Source organism: Alexandromys fortis, unplaced genomic scaffold (genome assembly GCF_014885135.2).
Source record: "Alexandromys fortis isolate MF-2015 unplaced genomic scaffold, M_Fortis_MF-2015_v1.1 scaffold_273, whole genome shotgun sequence".
Lineage (NCBI taxonomy): Eukaryota > Metazoa > Chordata > Mammalia > Rodentia > Cricetidae > Alexandromys > Alexandromys fortis.
In genome coordinates, this window is record NW_026068145.1 from 1,165,667 (window position 1) to 1,182,554 (window position 16,888).

Sequence of the window (16,888 nt, forward strand, 5' to 3'; positions counted from 1 at the left end):
TCTGTGTATTTTCCATCTTTGTGCAGCTTTATTTTAACCTCTATTTCATTTATTTTTACTTTTATTTTTTGAGACAGGTTCTCTGTATAGCTTTGTCTTGGAATAACTCTGTAGACCAGGCTGTCCTTGAACTCACAGAGATTCTTCGCCTCTGCCTCCCAGGCATTGAGATTAAAGGTGTGTGCTACCACATTTTGAAGTCACAGAGGTCAATCTACCTCTACCCCTTGAAGTCACAGAGGTCAATTTACCTCTGCTCCCAAGTGTTGGGATTAAAGGTGTGTACCACCACACCCAACTACTTACTTTAAGAACTTTAACTTTTTTTCAAGCCTGCATATATTTTTAAATACACTGTAAACCATTTAGAGTTTTTTTAATCTCTCTTTACTGTATCTCTCTCTCTTTTAATATTTGTTGATCCTTTTAATCTCTTTTAATCATTTTCTATGTCCTCTCTTTTTCTTTTCAAAGTAGATCAATAATCTACCTTTTTATCCTACCATAGCTATAATATCCTCATTTTTTCTTTTCAAAACAAGAACTTTGAATTGAATCTAATCTCCTTTGTTCAGCTTCTTTCCTGACCATTACCAATAACAACTTGTAACCAACCCCCCCAAACAATGACAAATATCCATAACCTAATGAAAGACCAAAGCCACCCACCCACCCCTTGAGAATATGGCCCCATATTCTTAAGTTTACTTCCTGCTGCCTGGGAAGGGTAACAGAATGTTTAGGAGAGCCTGAAAAGAAAAATTTGGGTTAATTGTCAAGTCCTGGGAGACACAACTGTATCATTTGTTGTCCAGTCTCTGCATAGCAGGAATGTGCAGGGTGTCTCAAGTCCCGCTAGAGTAGTCTGTGAGGCTGGATCATCTCATCTCACCACCTTGAAATTGCCCTGAGCAGTTTGTAGTTCATAGCTGATCTGTAGGTGGTGATTTTCTGCTTAGTGGTGTTATCATAGTCCTGGTGGAGTTGTCATTGTGGGCCCCCATCCTTTTGGAGACTTCAAAGGTTACTGTTAGGTGTGGTCATGGCTCACTGTAGAAAACTTAGACATTTTAAATGTCATATGCAGCAGATTTCAACGAGCTTAAGGATTGGTGTTTGTTATGTACATCCAGAGTACAAAGACTTAATTCCTAGTTACCTGATAGAGACTCAAATCTGAAATCATGTACAGGAAGCTAGGTGAAGCCTTTTTCTAGGATTAGTTAGTGCTCTATATGACCATTAATATCATGACAAAATGTTTAAAATACATATATATGTATAAATCTTATAAATTTTGATATATTTATACCTTAAGAAAAGTTTTAAAGAGTCAAATTAAAACCAAAAGATTATGAGATTGGTGGCATTAAAATAGTCCATTTTGTTTTTTCTTCTGTCCCATATGAGGTGAACTGTTCTGACATGAAACAGAGATTTTGGATTTTACTTTAGCAAGCATGCTTCAGTTTGGAGAAGGAGAGAGCGACACTCTAACTCCAAAGTTAGCTTAAATTTTTAATTGGACTGGGACTGTAAAAAGGCCGATGGCATTATATGTCTATAGAGAACAGCAGAAACATTTGGGGAGATTTATGAAATTTTATCCTGTTAGAGATGTGATATGCTGATAGGTCAATTTATTCCTTTTTCTTGGGGAATTTTTTTTTCTGGATGATTTGCACTTTTCTTCACATGTCTCATTTGTCCAGTGGCCTTCAGATTCCTTAGCTGGATGCCTTTATTCTCCTGAAAAGACAAAAAGAAAACCCTGCCCCAACCCTAACTTTGGGGAGGTTCCTTTTGACTAGTTATATCTGATCCAATGAGAAGCATTTTTTTTTAGTCATATAAGTTAGTTTAGATTGAATAATCACATTGGTTGATGGACTATCACCTCTTCTAACCAAGAGGTCTCTCTTGTTCAAATCAAACCTTTATCAATTTTGATGGTATCCATAAATAGCTTTTCTTCTCCTGTGGAAACAAAAGCAAAACCCCTTCCCCAACACATATCCTGGTTTCCATTCTGAGCTCAGCAATCTTTAAAGTATACAGGCTGATTTAATTCCGTAGGTTTTCCTATTACCCAATGTCTCTCTGCAGCTGACATCTTCCTCATTAGCATTTAGAAAGTTCAAAGCTAATAAAGACTAGCAATCTATTTCTGGGGGTCTTTATTATCCCTTTATGTTTATTTAGCATATCCTTTAGAGTTCAGTTTAATCTTTCTATAACTGCCTGCCTTGTAGGATTGTGTGATACACCTGTAATATGCTTTATATTGTAACAATCAAGAAACTGTTTCATTTTACTAGAGACATATACTGGAGCACTGTTGGTCCTTATTTGTGCAGGATACCAATGATGGCCATAAAGTCTAGCAAATGTGTGATTACCAAATCAGACTTTTCTAAACTCAAAGCAGTCACCTGTTGACAGAGGTTTCTGTCCCTCCAGGTCCCACAGCTGTTCAGTCCCAAAGAAATCACACAGAGGTCTACATTAATCATAAACTGGTTGGCCTGTTAGCTCAGGCTTATTATTAACTCTTACATCCTACATTAATTTGTAATTCTTGTCTGTTTTAGCTATGTGGCTTGGTACCTTTTATCTGTGAGGCCTTCTCATCTTGCTTCCTCTGTGTCTGGGTGATGGCTGCAGACTGAGTCTTTTCTCTTCCCAGAATTCTCCTGTTCTCATTGTCCCACCTCTATTCCCTGCCTATACTTCCTACAGACTACTGGCCAATCAGTGTTTTATTAAAATAATACAAGTGACAGGATACAAGACCATTGACCCATAGCAGTCACCCATTTAAACCCTGAATAGGTATCAGTGGTGTGGTGTACATGTTTTAACTTTCCAATTTCTACAAAATGGAATACATCCATCTGCTAGATTTCATTCCTTTGAGTGCCCTTTGGGTTACTTCCTCCAGTAGTGGAGTTTGGTTATATAAAAAAAAAAAAAACAAGTAGGGCATTTCCTTATAATTTCCTTTGCTTGTTGTCACATGATGGAAAAGTCTTATTTTAAACCTTTGCTATTGTCATGACTTTTAAAAATGATATTCTGAGGCCTTCAGCATATTTCCAATCAATAATTGATCAATTTCTCCATTACTTTATGCTAGAGGGTCTGGAAGACCCATATGTAATTGGATGTGTGTTTTATATATACAGGATGATTCCTATCCTGATTATTTCTTGTAACTGGATAAATTTAAAAAGTCAATTCTGAATCATTTGCTATAAATTCATTGGTTTCAATATGCAAAACAACTCTTTCTTCATATTGTGAATCAGTAACTATGTTGGGAGGTCCCATAAAATTCATTAATTCCATGAGAATAACATATAACTATTACTCTTTATTTTATTTTATTTTATTTTATTTTTTAACTATTACTCTTGAACAGAATCATAAGGGCTTAGATCTACTTTACTCAAATTTTCTGATTTGCAACCTGACATTCCTGATTCATTTTCATCAGTATAGGATGTAGGGGTGCTAGTTATTGGTGTTTCCCATACAATGTGAGGAAGGCTCAAGTTAGTTTCTTTATAAATTGAATTATTCCCTTGCTTTTGGGATATTTGTTGTTAATCTCTCACACAAAAGATACTGTAAGCTCTTTTCCAACATTCACCTTCTGCCCATAATTTATTAATTTCTTCATTAGTTAAAGGTTCTACAATTTTTGCTGGTTCTATACCTGCTAAGTGATGAAGTCTCAATTTTTCTTTTACAATCAAGTCAGAGACCTTTCCCATATAAATTTTTAATTTTTTACTCTGTTTATGTGGTAAAAAAAAAGATATGTTTTAAAACAGTATCTTTCCTTTGCATTAATATTCCAGTAGGAGAATGCATAGAGGGAAACAATCAAAGTGGAATCAAGCTTTGGAAATAAATAACCTGCATGTACTTCATGTAATTTCTTTTCCACGAAAGCCAATTCTCTCTCAGTTTCATCTGATAATTCTCTTGGGTTATATAAGTCCTTATCATCATTTAAGATTTTGAACAAATTACTCAGTTCATCATTTTTACCTCAACAGTGGGCTGTACACTGGAAATGTCTCCTAGCAATCTTTGAAAGTCATTAAGAGTCCACAATTGGCCAGGCAGTGATGATGCACGCCTTTAATCCCAGCACTTCGGAGGCAGAGGCAGGCGGATCTCTCTGAGTTTGAGACCAGCCTGGTCTACAAGAGCTAGTTCCAGGACAGGCTCCAAAGCTACAGAGAAACTTTGTCTTGAAAAACAAAACAAAACAAAACAAAACAAGGAAAAAAAAGAGTCCACTATTGATCTCTCCTAATTTTCACCTTTTGGGGTCTAATTTTTTTGCAGACCTATTTTATATACTAAATAATTAACAGAATCTCCTGTTTGTATTTTTTCATGGGTAATTTGTAATCCCCCACAAGGCAAAATTTTTACTTTTTCAAACATTCTAAAGTACATTTGAATCAGCTAGTAAGATGTTGAGGAAATTGCTTATGTATCATTTCCAATGGCTGATGTACAAAATATTGGCACAGGGTGAGACTATTTAACATTCCCTGAGGGAGCATCTTCCATTGATATCTCTTAAGAGGTTGAGAATTATTATAAGTTGGCAACATGAAAGCAAATTTTTCTCTGTCTTTTTTCTTGTAAAGGTATAGTGAAGAAACAATCTTTTAAATCAATAACTACAAGAGGCCATCCTTTTTTTGTTTTTGTTTTCAAGACAGAATTTCTCTGAGTAGCTTTGGAGCCTGTCCTGGCACTTGCTCTGTAGACCAGGCTGGCCTTGTTCTGCCTCCCAAATGCTGGGATTAAAACCATGTACCATCAGTGCCTTGCTGAAGTCATTCTTTAGGTAATAGAGAAGGCAAAGGAATTCCAGACTGTAGAGAGCTCATTGGCTTAATCACCTTATTAAAAGCTCTTAGATCTGTTACCATTTTCCAGATTTCTTTTTAATAACAAATATAGCAGAATTCCAAGAACTGGTTGATTCTTCAATATGCTGAGCATTTAACTGCTCCTGTACCAGGTGGTCTAAGGCCTGTAGTTCCTATGTTGCTAAAGGCCATCCCTCAGCCCATACAGGTTTGTCTGTCAATCATTTTAAAGGTAGGGCTTTTGGTGCCTTTGAAAGATCAGCAGCTGTTGTATAAACTGAATGGTTGGTGACTGATCTTTATAATACCTTCTAATATTTTTCCCAGAAACATACATTAATCTGTGGTTTATTTCTAAGATTGGAGGCTATTAATCTGAGTATTCCATTGTTGTAACAAATCACATGCCCATAAATTCATTGCTATGTTAGCTACATAAGGTTTATTTTTTCTCTCTATCCTTCTGACCCTATACATTTGACCCATCTCATGTTGTTTTATCTGAGATAATGTTCTGATCTCTAGAAGATAAATATTTATCTCCTGAAGATTCCAATTTGGATGCCAATATTCTGGTGCAATTGTTGTTACATCTGCACCTATGTCTACAAGACCTTCAATGACAATGTCATTTATTCGTATTTTTAATTTTGGTCTTTGTTCATTTATAGAATTTTCCAAAATATTTGTTTTACAGTTTCTCCTAATTTTTTTGTTCTCTCTTCTACAGCTGTTCGATCATCCAGAGCAGTATGGTTTCTTACAATAGGCATTAGATTCTTTAATTCCTCTGGGAAGGAGTTTCCACCACAATGATAGGAAACAACGGTAATGAATTTGACATAGGAGCCTGCAAGAGTCCCCTCAAGGTATCTCCAGATGGCAAAGGGTTACCTTGACGGTCCCTAATTGACCTACTTTCATTAGTCCAATGCCTACCCTTGCCACAACATCTACTTCATAATCCCGAAGGGAGGGGCATTCTGTTTGCATTATGCTTAGAAAAAACACTGTTTCTTAGGAACACCCTGTTTACAGTCCTTTTTAGGTGACCTTGTTTACTGCAGCTGAAACACTTGACATTTTGATTTTTCTTTAAACCTCTGGAAATCACTTTTCCCATCCAAGCATCATCATGGTCATGAGAGTCAACATTGATTGTATCTCAGATCCATTCCCCTAGGATACTGATCTTGCCTTTAATGGCCTAATCACCCTTTTGCAGTGTGCATTAGCATTTTCAAAAGCCAGAGATTTAATTTTTATTTGTTTAACTTCTGAATTTTGTATTATTGTATTTACTGCTGATATTAATCTTTGTACGAAATTATTGAAGGTTTTTCTTGGGCCCTGTATAACGTTAGTAAATGACTCAATTTTCTTTCCTACTTTTCCAGTTTTGTCCCAAGCATTCAAAGCTGCTGTACAGCATAGAGCCAAGGTATGGTCATCATATAGAGATTGCCTTGCTGGCGAGGCCATGACTTTGGTGGGAGCCTCCACACAGTTCCAGCCTGTGCTGGTGACTGCACAGCCACAGGGAGGTGGTTTTTTTTTTTTTTGTGAATTCATGCCCTAAAGTTGGATGTCAGATGTAGCATGAGTTCTAATTAATTTTAATAATAAAAATCCAGAGTCAGATATTAGGAGATGAAAGCTGAATGATCAGAGAAGCAGAGCAGCCAGTCACAAGAGCTCTTACCTCTACAAAATCTCCAGACTAAAAAGAGAGCAAGCTCCTGTTTCCTCCTGCCTTATAGTATTGTCTCCACCCAGCCATATTACTTTCTGTCTGTCTCTCCAGACCTCCAGACCTCTATGGTTGACTACTGGCTAGCTCCATTCTCTGATCTTCAGGAAAGCTTTATTTGTTAGACTACAAACAAGACATGACCTTGTAACTTGTAATAAACTTGTGATTATTTATTTACTTGTAATAAACCCCATCCCAGTCTCCCAAGTGCTGGAATGAAGGACGTGGTCCACACAGACAGCAGCTCTTAGAGGCTCTTTGAAACGTCTTTCTACGGGCCCAACACCTGTGCTCAGATCTTTACCAAACACGGACTCTGCTGCTGTTGCTCTCACGGGAAATGAGGGCACTAAGGAGGGATGGAGGTACATGGGCAGAGGCCTTGGCATGCATTTCTGACGTGAGGCTCCTATTGGTCCTTGCTTCTGCCCACATCATTTTATTGGTGACCTCACTGTGCTTAGTGACACCTAGGAAGACTCTCAGTTGAGGCATTGCCTCCAATAGTCTGGCCTGTGGGAACGTCTGTGGGGGTATTTTCCTAACTGCCAATTGATGGGGGGGGGATACAACCCACTGTGGGTGGTACCAGCCCTAGGCTGATGGACTGTGTAAGAAAGGTAGCTGATTGTGAGCCTGGGGCTCCTCCATGGTCTCAGCTTTAGTTCCTACCTCAGATTTCTGTCTTAAGCTGTTGCTTCCCTTGCTGATGGGTTGTAGCCTTTCCTAACCAGGTTGCTTTTGATAATGGCATTTATCCTGGCAGCAGAATAACTTAGGACAGCTTAATGTTACTCTGGTGCTCTAGTGTTGAGGTCTGACACCTTGTTACCCTTCCCTGAACAGTGGGCTGGTTTCTGTGCTATTGAAGAACATGTCTTCTTAAAGCTGAACCCTACCACTCTCGTCAAACACCGACTAAAGTTCTTGTTGACCCCCAGATACTGATCCTGACAACCAAGCACTTCTAAGACCAAAGCCTATATTCCCTCCAAATCTTCCTCTCCCCACTCCCTCATACACTCTAGGCCCCTCCTCCTCCCTCCACCTCCATCATACATGCTGGTCCCTGCCTCCTCTCCTCTTCCCCCACCATACACTCTGGTCTCTTCTCCCCCCCCCACTCCATTGTACGCTCCGGTCCCAGGCTCCTCCCCTCCCATCATATGCTCTGGCCCCCTCTTTCTCCCTCGATTCCCACTTAGTCTGCTGAGATACCCCTCAGACCATGCCTCCTTCCTCTCTTTACAACAGCAGGCTTTTCTTGCTTCTACTGTTCATCTGCCTCCAATCCATCTGTCTCCACACATCAGTTGTACCAACCTTTTAAAAAATGCTCACCCCCTTTCTTAAGCCCTCTACGGCCAGAGTAATATCCAAACTCCTCTTCACTGTGGCCTACAGGACCCACCGAGCCCGCGCAGTCCTTCAGCCTGGGTGAAACACTCTTGTCCCAGTCTGTTTCCTGCCTTACTCCAAGGCCTCCAGTACCGCACCCATCACAGAGGCCTCTGCCGAGCACCCTTCCAAACGCAGTCTCATGGTCACGCTATACTGTGTCCTGTGGTCTTAGTGTCTCACGGCTCCCGTTGTTCAATTGGGATTTGCTACACCTATTAGAATCCAAGTTTCCCCGGAGACCTTGGCTTATCAACCTGTTCTTTCTGCACCATGAGCACACCAAAGAATCCCCATCATTACTTGGGGATAACTGACTGACTACAGAAGTCATGGTTTCCTTCATCATCCTCAGTGTCCACACCTTAGGTTGTGGTATTTCCTTGACATGGTCTGCCTCGCCTCCCTCATCCTCTCCTCATTGTTGACCCCTGCGTGCAGTAAACAAATGCTCATCCTTGTATTAGCCCCCTCCCCCCTGCCCCCCACTCAGTTTAGGAAAAACTGCTTGCTCTTGACACTCCAGCCAATGGCTTTTTTTTGTCTAGCTCTGTTCTCAGGCTAACTACCTCAAAGCGACCTTAGGTTTGTTCCTAGAAATTCTGCTGAAAACTAAGACTCGCACCCGAAGGAAGTTAAGTCCTTCAAACAAGGCAAGCCCAACTAGGCGAAGGGGGTCAAGAGAGCATCCAGTCCTCACCTATAGCGTGTCCTCCAACCCTGGAAGCATCAATCTAAGACTTTTATCTAACCCCAACGAAATCCTCCCACATAACCACCCACTTGAAGCGGTGTTTTTAGCTATGACTCCCAAACCCATAAATGTATGGAGGCTTCAGACTAAAGGCCTCTTTTAAAGGCTCTCCTGCGGCTCGGTGAACAGACCCAGATGACCAGATTATTTCAGTGGCCTATAGGGAGATCTGGTAGGTCCAGCCCCAGCAACGGCAGGGTTAGGTGAATGATCCAAAGTGAAAGGGCAAAGGGTAAAGGGCAAAGTGAAAGTAGCCAGGGCCTTCTCCTGGGGACTGCTTTCTCAGTTGAAACACCACCAGGACTTGCTCAGCGGCCTGGGGCTCAGGAAGAGAGGGACTTCTTTGGGTCTTTGCTTGTAATCGACTTGTACTGGGAAGGCTCAGGGTCCCGCGAAGACAGCCGTGCACCTCCCGAAGCACCTGGTGTTCACAGACTGACCCTTCTCCCTGCCCCAGGGCCACAGCACTGGACCGCTATGGGCTGCAGAAAGCAGGCTTCACGCACGTGCTGAACGCCGCGCACGGCCGCTGGAATGTGAACACTGGGCCAGACTACTACCGCGACATGGCCATCGAGTACCACGGCGTAGAGGCCGATGACGTGCCCAGCTTCGACCTCAGCATCTTCTTCCACTCGGCTGCCGCCTTCATTGATTCGGCGCTCCAAGACGACCACAGTAAGAGACACTCACCTCCCGTGCCCTTGCTCAGGCCCGCCCCCCAGGCTGAGGCTCCGCCCCACCCGTCAGGTACCACCTCCAGGCATAGAGCACGCCCCCAAACTGAGGCCCCGCCCCCGCCCTGCCAAGGCAGATCCGCACCCCCAACTCAGGGGAAAGGCCCCACCCCCATACTTAGGCCCCTCCCCAGGAAGAAGCCTCCCTCCTGCCCGCAGCGTGGAGAGTAGTGCAAGGGGATTCTCGAACCTGGTACCCTGGGGCTGAGGGTTGTCGGCAGGGATTGGTTGAGCTAACTGCCCCGCCACTTACGTTGCTTTTGGGGTTCTGGGCTTGACAGCCACTGTCGGGAAAGAAAAGCCAGAGGTTTACACGGCCGGGCTTTTGGTCTGAGTCTATGAAGGAAAGGCCATCCATCCTTAAAAAGGCCTGGGTGGCCGAGCGGTGGTGGCGCACGCCTTTAATCCCAGCACTCGGGAGGCAGAGGCAGGCAGATCTCTGTGAGTTCGAGGCCAGCCTGGTCTACGAGAGCTAGTTCCAGGACAGGAACCAAAAGCTACAGAGAAACCCTGTTTCGAAAAATCAAAAAAAAAAAAAAAAAAGGCCTGCGTGGTCTAGAGTCCTCAAAGCTGGGAAATGCAGCCAAAACGCTAGTCGAGCTTGGGCCCAAACTGGACCAGAGCCAAAGGCTTCAATTTTTAAGGAGTTGGCTTTCTTGAGAACCCATGAACAGACTTGAAATACTTCTGCTAATCACGCAAACCCACGTACTGCCCCCTAAGACACACATCTTCTAAAAGTTGAGGAGCCTCAACTATTTGTATGAACTAACTACACTAGAGGGTCTGGGTGTTGCGCCCGCAGTGTCCCGGTTTCACTTATCCATCTTTTAAGTCAAAGTGCTGATCCTTGCCCTTTAAATACACTCTTGGCTGCTCTACTGCAGCGGGAGTTCCAAGGCTATTTTGGAGAGAAGGGCACCAAGGGTAAGACAATATGCAGTTACTGCGCTTCAGTACATTCCACAGAGGCCACAGGGACATCACCTGCCTAGTCGGGGCCCTGACTTCAGCCTCATGAGTCACACCCCTGTGGGAGTCATCACATAACTCAGGGTATCCAGTTACTGAAAAGAAGCCTTTGTTGCCACAAGAGGCCGGAATTCCAAGGCTCGCTGACCAACTGACCTGCTTCAGAACCTGGGTCTAGGCCTAGGCCAAGTCTGCCAGCCGTGGACCTTGATGGCACCATTAGCCCCACGGCCGGTCATAGTCACCCACAAAATTTGTCACCAGTCTGGACCAGAAGACATTGTGCAATGAAAAACAACCTCAGAGCCAGTGCGCTTGCATTAGAGGGAGGGAGTATCATTTCTGAGCTGTCTTTTTGTGATTCTAGTTACGGATGTTTTTTGTATTCTGTACATTCTGAGTTTCCACACAGAATCAAAAAAGCAACTGAACTGACTCCTCACCGTGAGATAAAATTCACCTCATTGTATTCGAAGTTAACGGAAAACATATTTGTGGTTGTGTGTGGGGGAGGGGCAGACAGGTGACACAGTACAGCAATCCAGTCCTTCAATATCTGTTTCATGTGCTCAGTTGCCATTTTTATGTCTTAGAACTCCCTGTTAATGGAAGGGGCCTGACAGGCCTTGGACAAGACAAGGCCGGGTTCAGTTTCTCCTCACAAAACTCCGTAGTGAAGTGATTCCTACAGCGATGGAGATATGAACCTTGAGCAGCTGGATGAGGAGCAGCGGAGGGATCCGGAAAGCGCTTGGCGCAGAACCTGGCGCGCAGGAGGCCCGCGGATGCACTTGACAGAGAGAAACTGCACTATGCCAGCACGTGCACCTCACCACTGTAAAGTTTCCGGTCCTAAAAGAAAAGAGAGAAAGACATTCCGACTTTGAACTTGTATGGTATACTCACATGAAAGCTTGTTACAGTATCCCAGGACACTGTTTGAGAAGCTGCCCTCACTGCCAAGTCGGGAAAAGATTTAAGCTCTGGAGCAAGAAAGCATCAGGCTGGTGTTAGACCAGGAGCAAGACAGCACCCAGTAAAGGGCGGGTCAAGGGGAAAGGGTGCGTAGAGAAGTCAGAGAGCGCACAGGAAACAACGCCTGGGTGAAGTGTGCCCATAAACAAGCTGGCTGGGGTTAGGGTGGGGGGTTGGGCTCCATTCTCAGTGACCTTTGAATTTCGCCTGTCTAAAGACTTCCGCAAGCCAGGGTCTGAAATGTCAACTCTTCAGAACCGAGCGTCCTCTGAATGGACGGCGCTGTCTGGGAGGCGGTGGGATAGAGGTGTGGGGTGAAGACAGCCTTGTGTTTCCCTTTGAAGGGGGCAGCCGCTGTTCAGCCCCACCTGCGTTTCTTGGGAGAATCGATGCCAGTGTGGCAGAACTGATGGCAGAACTGACTTTCCAGGGAAAACCTTCAATCTGGATTTTACAATCATGCCGCTCACATTTCAAGTGCCGGCAGAGGGCAAACAAAAATGTCATCGTGATCATCCGCTGTCATCTGTGTCCTGAGTGGTCCGAGGCTCATTAGCTTGGCTCCAGCACAAGACTTGCCACAGACGCTAGGAGAAGCAGATGACAGGTGTTGGACCTGTCTGCCACAAGCAGGGGGTGGCCTGATAGTGTCGAGTCACACACTGGAACACCAAGGGGCACTGCTGTGGCATTTCCGAGCCAGACCTGGACTGCATGTTTCCTATTATACTCCTGATGTAAGAAGTGTTGATGGACAGTCTGGCCCCAAAGCAGGCCTTTCTCTGTAGCATGACTAATATTGGGGTTCAAGCAGAAAGATCAGAGAAGCAAAGCAGCTAATCACCAGAGAGCTCTTACCTCTACAAAATCTTCAAACTGAAAAGAGAACGAGTTCCTGTCTCATTCTGCCTTACATTCCTCTCTAGTGCTGGGATTAAAGGCGTGTACCACCACTGCCTGGCCTCTGTGGCTAACTAGTGTGTCTGCTGGGATTAAAGGTGTGTGCCACCACTGCCTGGTCTGTAAGGCTGGCCAGTGTGCCTGCTGGGAATATATGTGTGTGCACCCACTGCCTGGTCTGTAAGGCTGGCCAGTGTGATCATCAGATAAGCTCTATTTGTTAGATCATAAACAAAATATCACTATATTTTTCTTTCTTCCCTCTTGCCTTTCTTGCCCTTTGTTGGCAAGTCCCAGCCCAAAATCCAGCCCTATACCCCACCCTCCCTGCCAGTTATGCCCACCCTCCCTGCTATTTTGTTAATTTGATCCTATTGTTTTATAATGCTGGGAACTGAACCCAGGAATGCATATGCTGTGGGATTCTCTTCTTTCTTTCTTTCTTTCTTTCTTTCTTTCTTTCTTTCTTTCTTTCTTTCTTTCTTTCTTTCTTTCTTTCGTTTTTCTAGACAGGGTTCCTCTGTAGCTTTGTCCTGGAACTAGCTCTTGTAGACCAGACTGGCTCAAACTCACAGAGATCCATCTGCCTCTGCCTCCCGAGACCTGGGATTAAAGGTGTGCACCACCACTAACTGGCTCATTTTTATCATGTTTTATTTTGTGTTTTTGACACAGGGTCTTGTTACATAGCCCAGGTTATCCTGGAATTCAGGATCCTCCTGCCTCACCTGGTACTGGGATTACAGGCTTATACCACTATATCCGGTTTGGTTTTGGACATTATCTTTTGTCGAGCCATGGAGCTATACCCACAGCTGGTCACCAGCCGCTGGGGTCCACTTCTACCCCTATTCTATATCAACTTGACCTTCTGGAAGAACTAGGAAACCTCCATCATGGTGGCTAGGTAGGAGCAGTAACTTAGTCTGCTCTCTTGCCTGGTAGCTGAGAAAACAGACTCTGAGAAACCAGGGGGTGTGCCCAGGGTCACAGAACTAATCAGAGGCAGCATCCACTTAGCAGGGAAGAGCCCTCCACTCACCCCAGCCTCATGGAAGACTCATTTGTTCTTCACATGAGTATCTCTATGTTGACTGTGTTATTTAAAAGTCATCGATCATCATGGAAGTGGAGGCAAGCAAGCTGGCTAAAAGATTTGACACACATAAACTCCACCTTCTTCACTGGGGAAAGGACAAAGTGCTGCGAGGGAGCCTAGTGTGGATGCTCATGGTGGACACTGGAGCATCTAACAGAGAGTGAGATCTGGAAACGCCAGATACCACCTGCTCCAGATACCACAGCTTGCCTGGCACTCACTCTTTGTCTTAAACAGGCCCTGGTCTACTTTTGAAGTCTTCACAAATTCTATCACAGGGACTGCAAACATTGCTCAGTAGTGCACTGTTTAGACTTGGGGTGGAAGGAGATGAGAAAGAAGGCAATCCCAGCACTCAAGATGCAGAGGCACATGGATTTCTGTGAGTTTGAGGCCAGAATGATCTATATAGCAAGTTCTAGGCCAGCCAGAGCTACATAGGGAGACCCTGTCTCAGCACAAATAAAGAGTTGGAAAATAAATCCAAGCCGGGAAGACAGCTTAGTTGGAACAATGTGTCAGTATAAACCCGAGGATCTCAGTTCCCGTGAGATCACACGTGAAAAAAACAAATAAATCAAACAAGCAAAACCCCAGATGTGATGATGTTGCCCTCGTAATAACAGTGCTGGGGATTTGGAGACAGGCTGGGGCCCATAGCCAGCCGAGCCTACGGGCCAAGTTCCAAGCCAGTGACAGACCTTGTCACAAAAGACAAGATGGGCAGTGCCTGAGGAACAACATCTGAGGTTAACCCTTGGACTCCATTTGCATGCACATATTCATGCATGCACGAATGCACACTACAGACCACGTGGGTATGATTATAGATGAAATCATCTTTCTGGCAGGAGTTTTGTTCTCTGGTGTGTCTAAGCTGTAGCCAGGCCATATTGTCCCCAAGTATTATAAGATCCCCTTCCTTTCTGCTGGACTCACACCTTGTCCGCCTTCTCTGAAGGCCTCTACATTTTCCATCTCTTGGATGAAGTAGGAAGTCTTTCTCCCTGTATTCCAAGCCAGTGAGTGGGGAACAGGCAAAGGCAGTCCCTAAACCCAAGGAAGGTGGTGCTGATGAGGGTGCACAGGCATGAACAGCAGGTAGGGTTTGTGGGTCACAGGCTTGGCAGGTATGCCTTTCTAGACATTTCATCATCATCATCGTTGTCGTCATTATCATTATCGTCATCATCATCATTGTCGTCATCAGCAGCAGCATCGTTGTCGTCGTCATCATCATCATCGTCATCATCGTCGTTGTCATCATCGTCATCATCATCATCGTCATCATCATCGTCATCGTCGTCATCATCATCATCATCATTGTCATCATCATCGTCGTCGTCATCGTCATCATCGTCGTCATCATCGTCATCATCATCGTCATCATCATCGTCATCATCGTCGTCATCATCGTCATCATCATCGTCATTGTCATCATCATTATCATCATCGTCGTCATCATCATCGTCATCATCATCATCGTCATCATCGTCATCATCGTCGTCATCGTCGTCATCATCGTCATCATCGTCATCGTCATCATCGTCATCATCGTCATCATCATTGTCATCATCGTCATTGTCATCATCATTGTCATCATCATCGTCATCATCGTTGTCATCATCATCATTGTCATCATCGTCATCATTATTGTCATCATCGTCGTTGTCATCATCATCATGTATCTGTGATGTGTGCACAGGAGTGAACACCTGTTGAGGATGGAGGACAACTTGCAGAAGTTGGTTCTCCTACCACGTGGGTTCTGGGATAGCCCTTAGGTTATCATCCTGCCCAGTGAGCAGTTTACCCAGGGAACCATCTCACTGCACTGGCCGCTGATTTGAGTGACAGAAACTCACTTTTCAGACACCACTGAAAACAAGCAATTGGATGTGGCAGAAATTTTTTTCTCTGAGAAAAGATTTTACTCTGTAAACCAAGCTGGCCTCATATCTCAAATTTGTGATAATTGTGATATCTCAGTTTTATAGGTTTGAGCTACCATGCCCAGCTAAATGCATTAGAAATTCTGAATTTAGAATTTCTCCTTATAATGATAGCATTTTCTCTTTTAGTAAATATTTCATCGAAGCCAGCATTTTTCAGGCATAGATTACAAAATATTAGTAGGTCATAAAATCAATATGGTAGATGTGCCCAGTATTTAGTTTTTTGTTTCTTTTTTTTTTTTTTGATTGAATAGAGAAAGAATAGACAATAATAGCACAGATTGCATGTAGCAAAGGTACATATTATTTGTAAAATGTTTATCTGGTGCACACACACTGGCAGCATTGCAGAGCAATGCCCAAGCTCTGGTGTCACACGGCTTGGCCTTAGAACACGACCTACCACTCACTGGCTGAGACTGGGACAAGCCACTTCTCTGCACACCCTTCAGTGACCTCATGTGTAGAATTGCAATGATAACTTCACTGAAGCCACTAGGTAGCTGTGATAATTGACTATAATAAAATACGTCAAGTGTATAGCCACTATTGGTGCACACATTGGTGCACTAGGCATATTGGTGAGACTCTAGGGCAAGGAGGCTGAGGTAGGAAGATTGAGAGTCCAAGGCCAGGCCCCAGTGATGTAGCAGGACCCCATCTCAAAAGCACATAAACAAACAAACGAACAACCTTGAAAGGACTAGAATATCCAGGGCAAGCGAGGTCACCTATGAGTCATCTTTGAATTGAACTAGAAAACATTGGTACTAACAGCACTGCCTACCTCAGGACCCTGCTAGGGCTGGTAGCACAGTCATAAAGCCTCCTGGTTTCTTGAAGTTCAGGCAAGTACTGGGAACAAGCCTCCTTCACCGCAGCAGTTTCCCACCAACATTGGGTTTCAACAGTCCACTTGACAGAGCCTCAGAGCCAAGAAGGAACAGCACCATGAGGTTCTGGGGACAGGAAAGTGGTGAGCCCAGGGGCACCTAAGACCAGCAGAGACTTCAGGTTCCTTAAAAGCTATGGGCTACAGCTGTCATCTATCACAAGTCTTTAGTTAGGACAGGAGAGAAAGAATCACTTTAGCTATGGACAGAGCTGGCCAGTGGCCAGGTGGCCTCTACCTGTAATATTCCATTGGGTAGATGGTGTTATGGTCCCTAAGTGGTGGCGGGCATCTGGCTGCGGGGTCCCGAGAGCAGCCAGTCCCAGGCAGGGAGCTCTGTGGTGGGTGAGAGACCTCAACAGGGCAGCCAGTCTCATGACGAGAGACAGACAGATGACCACACTGCAGGTCCTGGGCAGGGAGCCACACAGTGGGCGAGACAGAGACATGGATAGGCATGCCATGCAGAGTGAGGTTGGATATTTATTTAGTGGGTTATGGCGGGGAGGGGGGAGGGAAAAGGGGAAAAGAGCAGAGAGAGAGAGAGAGAGAGAG

The 16,888-nt window shown here is 44.2% G+C and overlaps 1 protein-coding gene across 1 annotated transcript in view; it reads left to right on the forward strand.

Annotated features, from left to right (window-relative positions):
- The window catches only part of Dusp29 (dual specificity phosphatase 29), a 48,704-nt gene that overhangs the window by 26,798 nt on the left and 5,018 nt on the right, over positions 1-16,888 (forward strand). Inside the window, exon 2 of the mRNA XM_050126927.1 lies at positions 9,261-9,481. Coding sequence (XP_049982884.1) covers positions 9,261-9,481 — 221 coding nt within the window. The remainder of the gene's footprint in view (positions 1-9,260; positions 9,482-16,888) is intronic.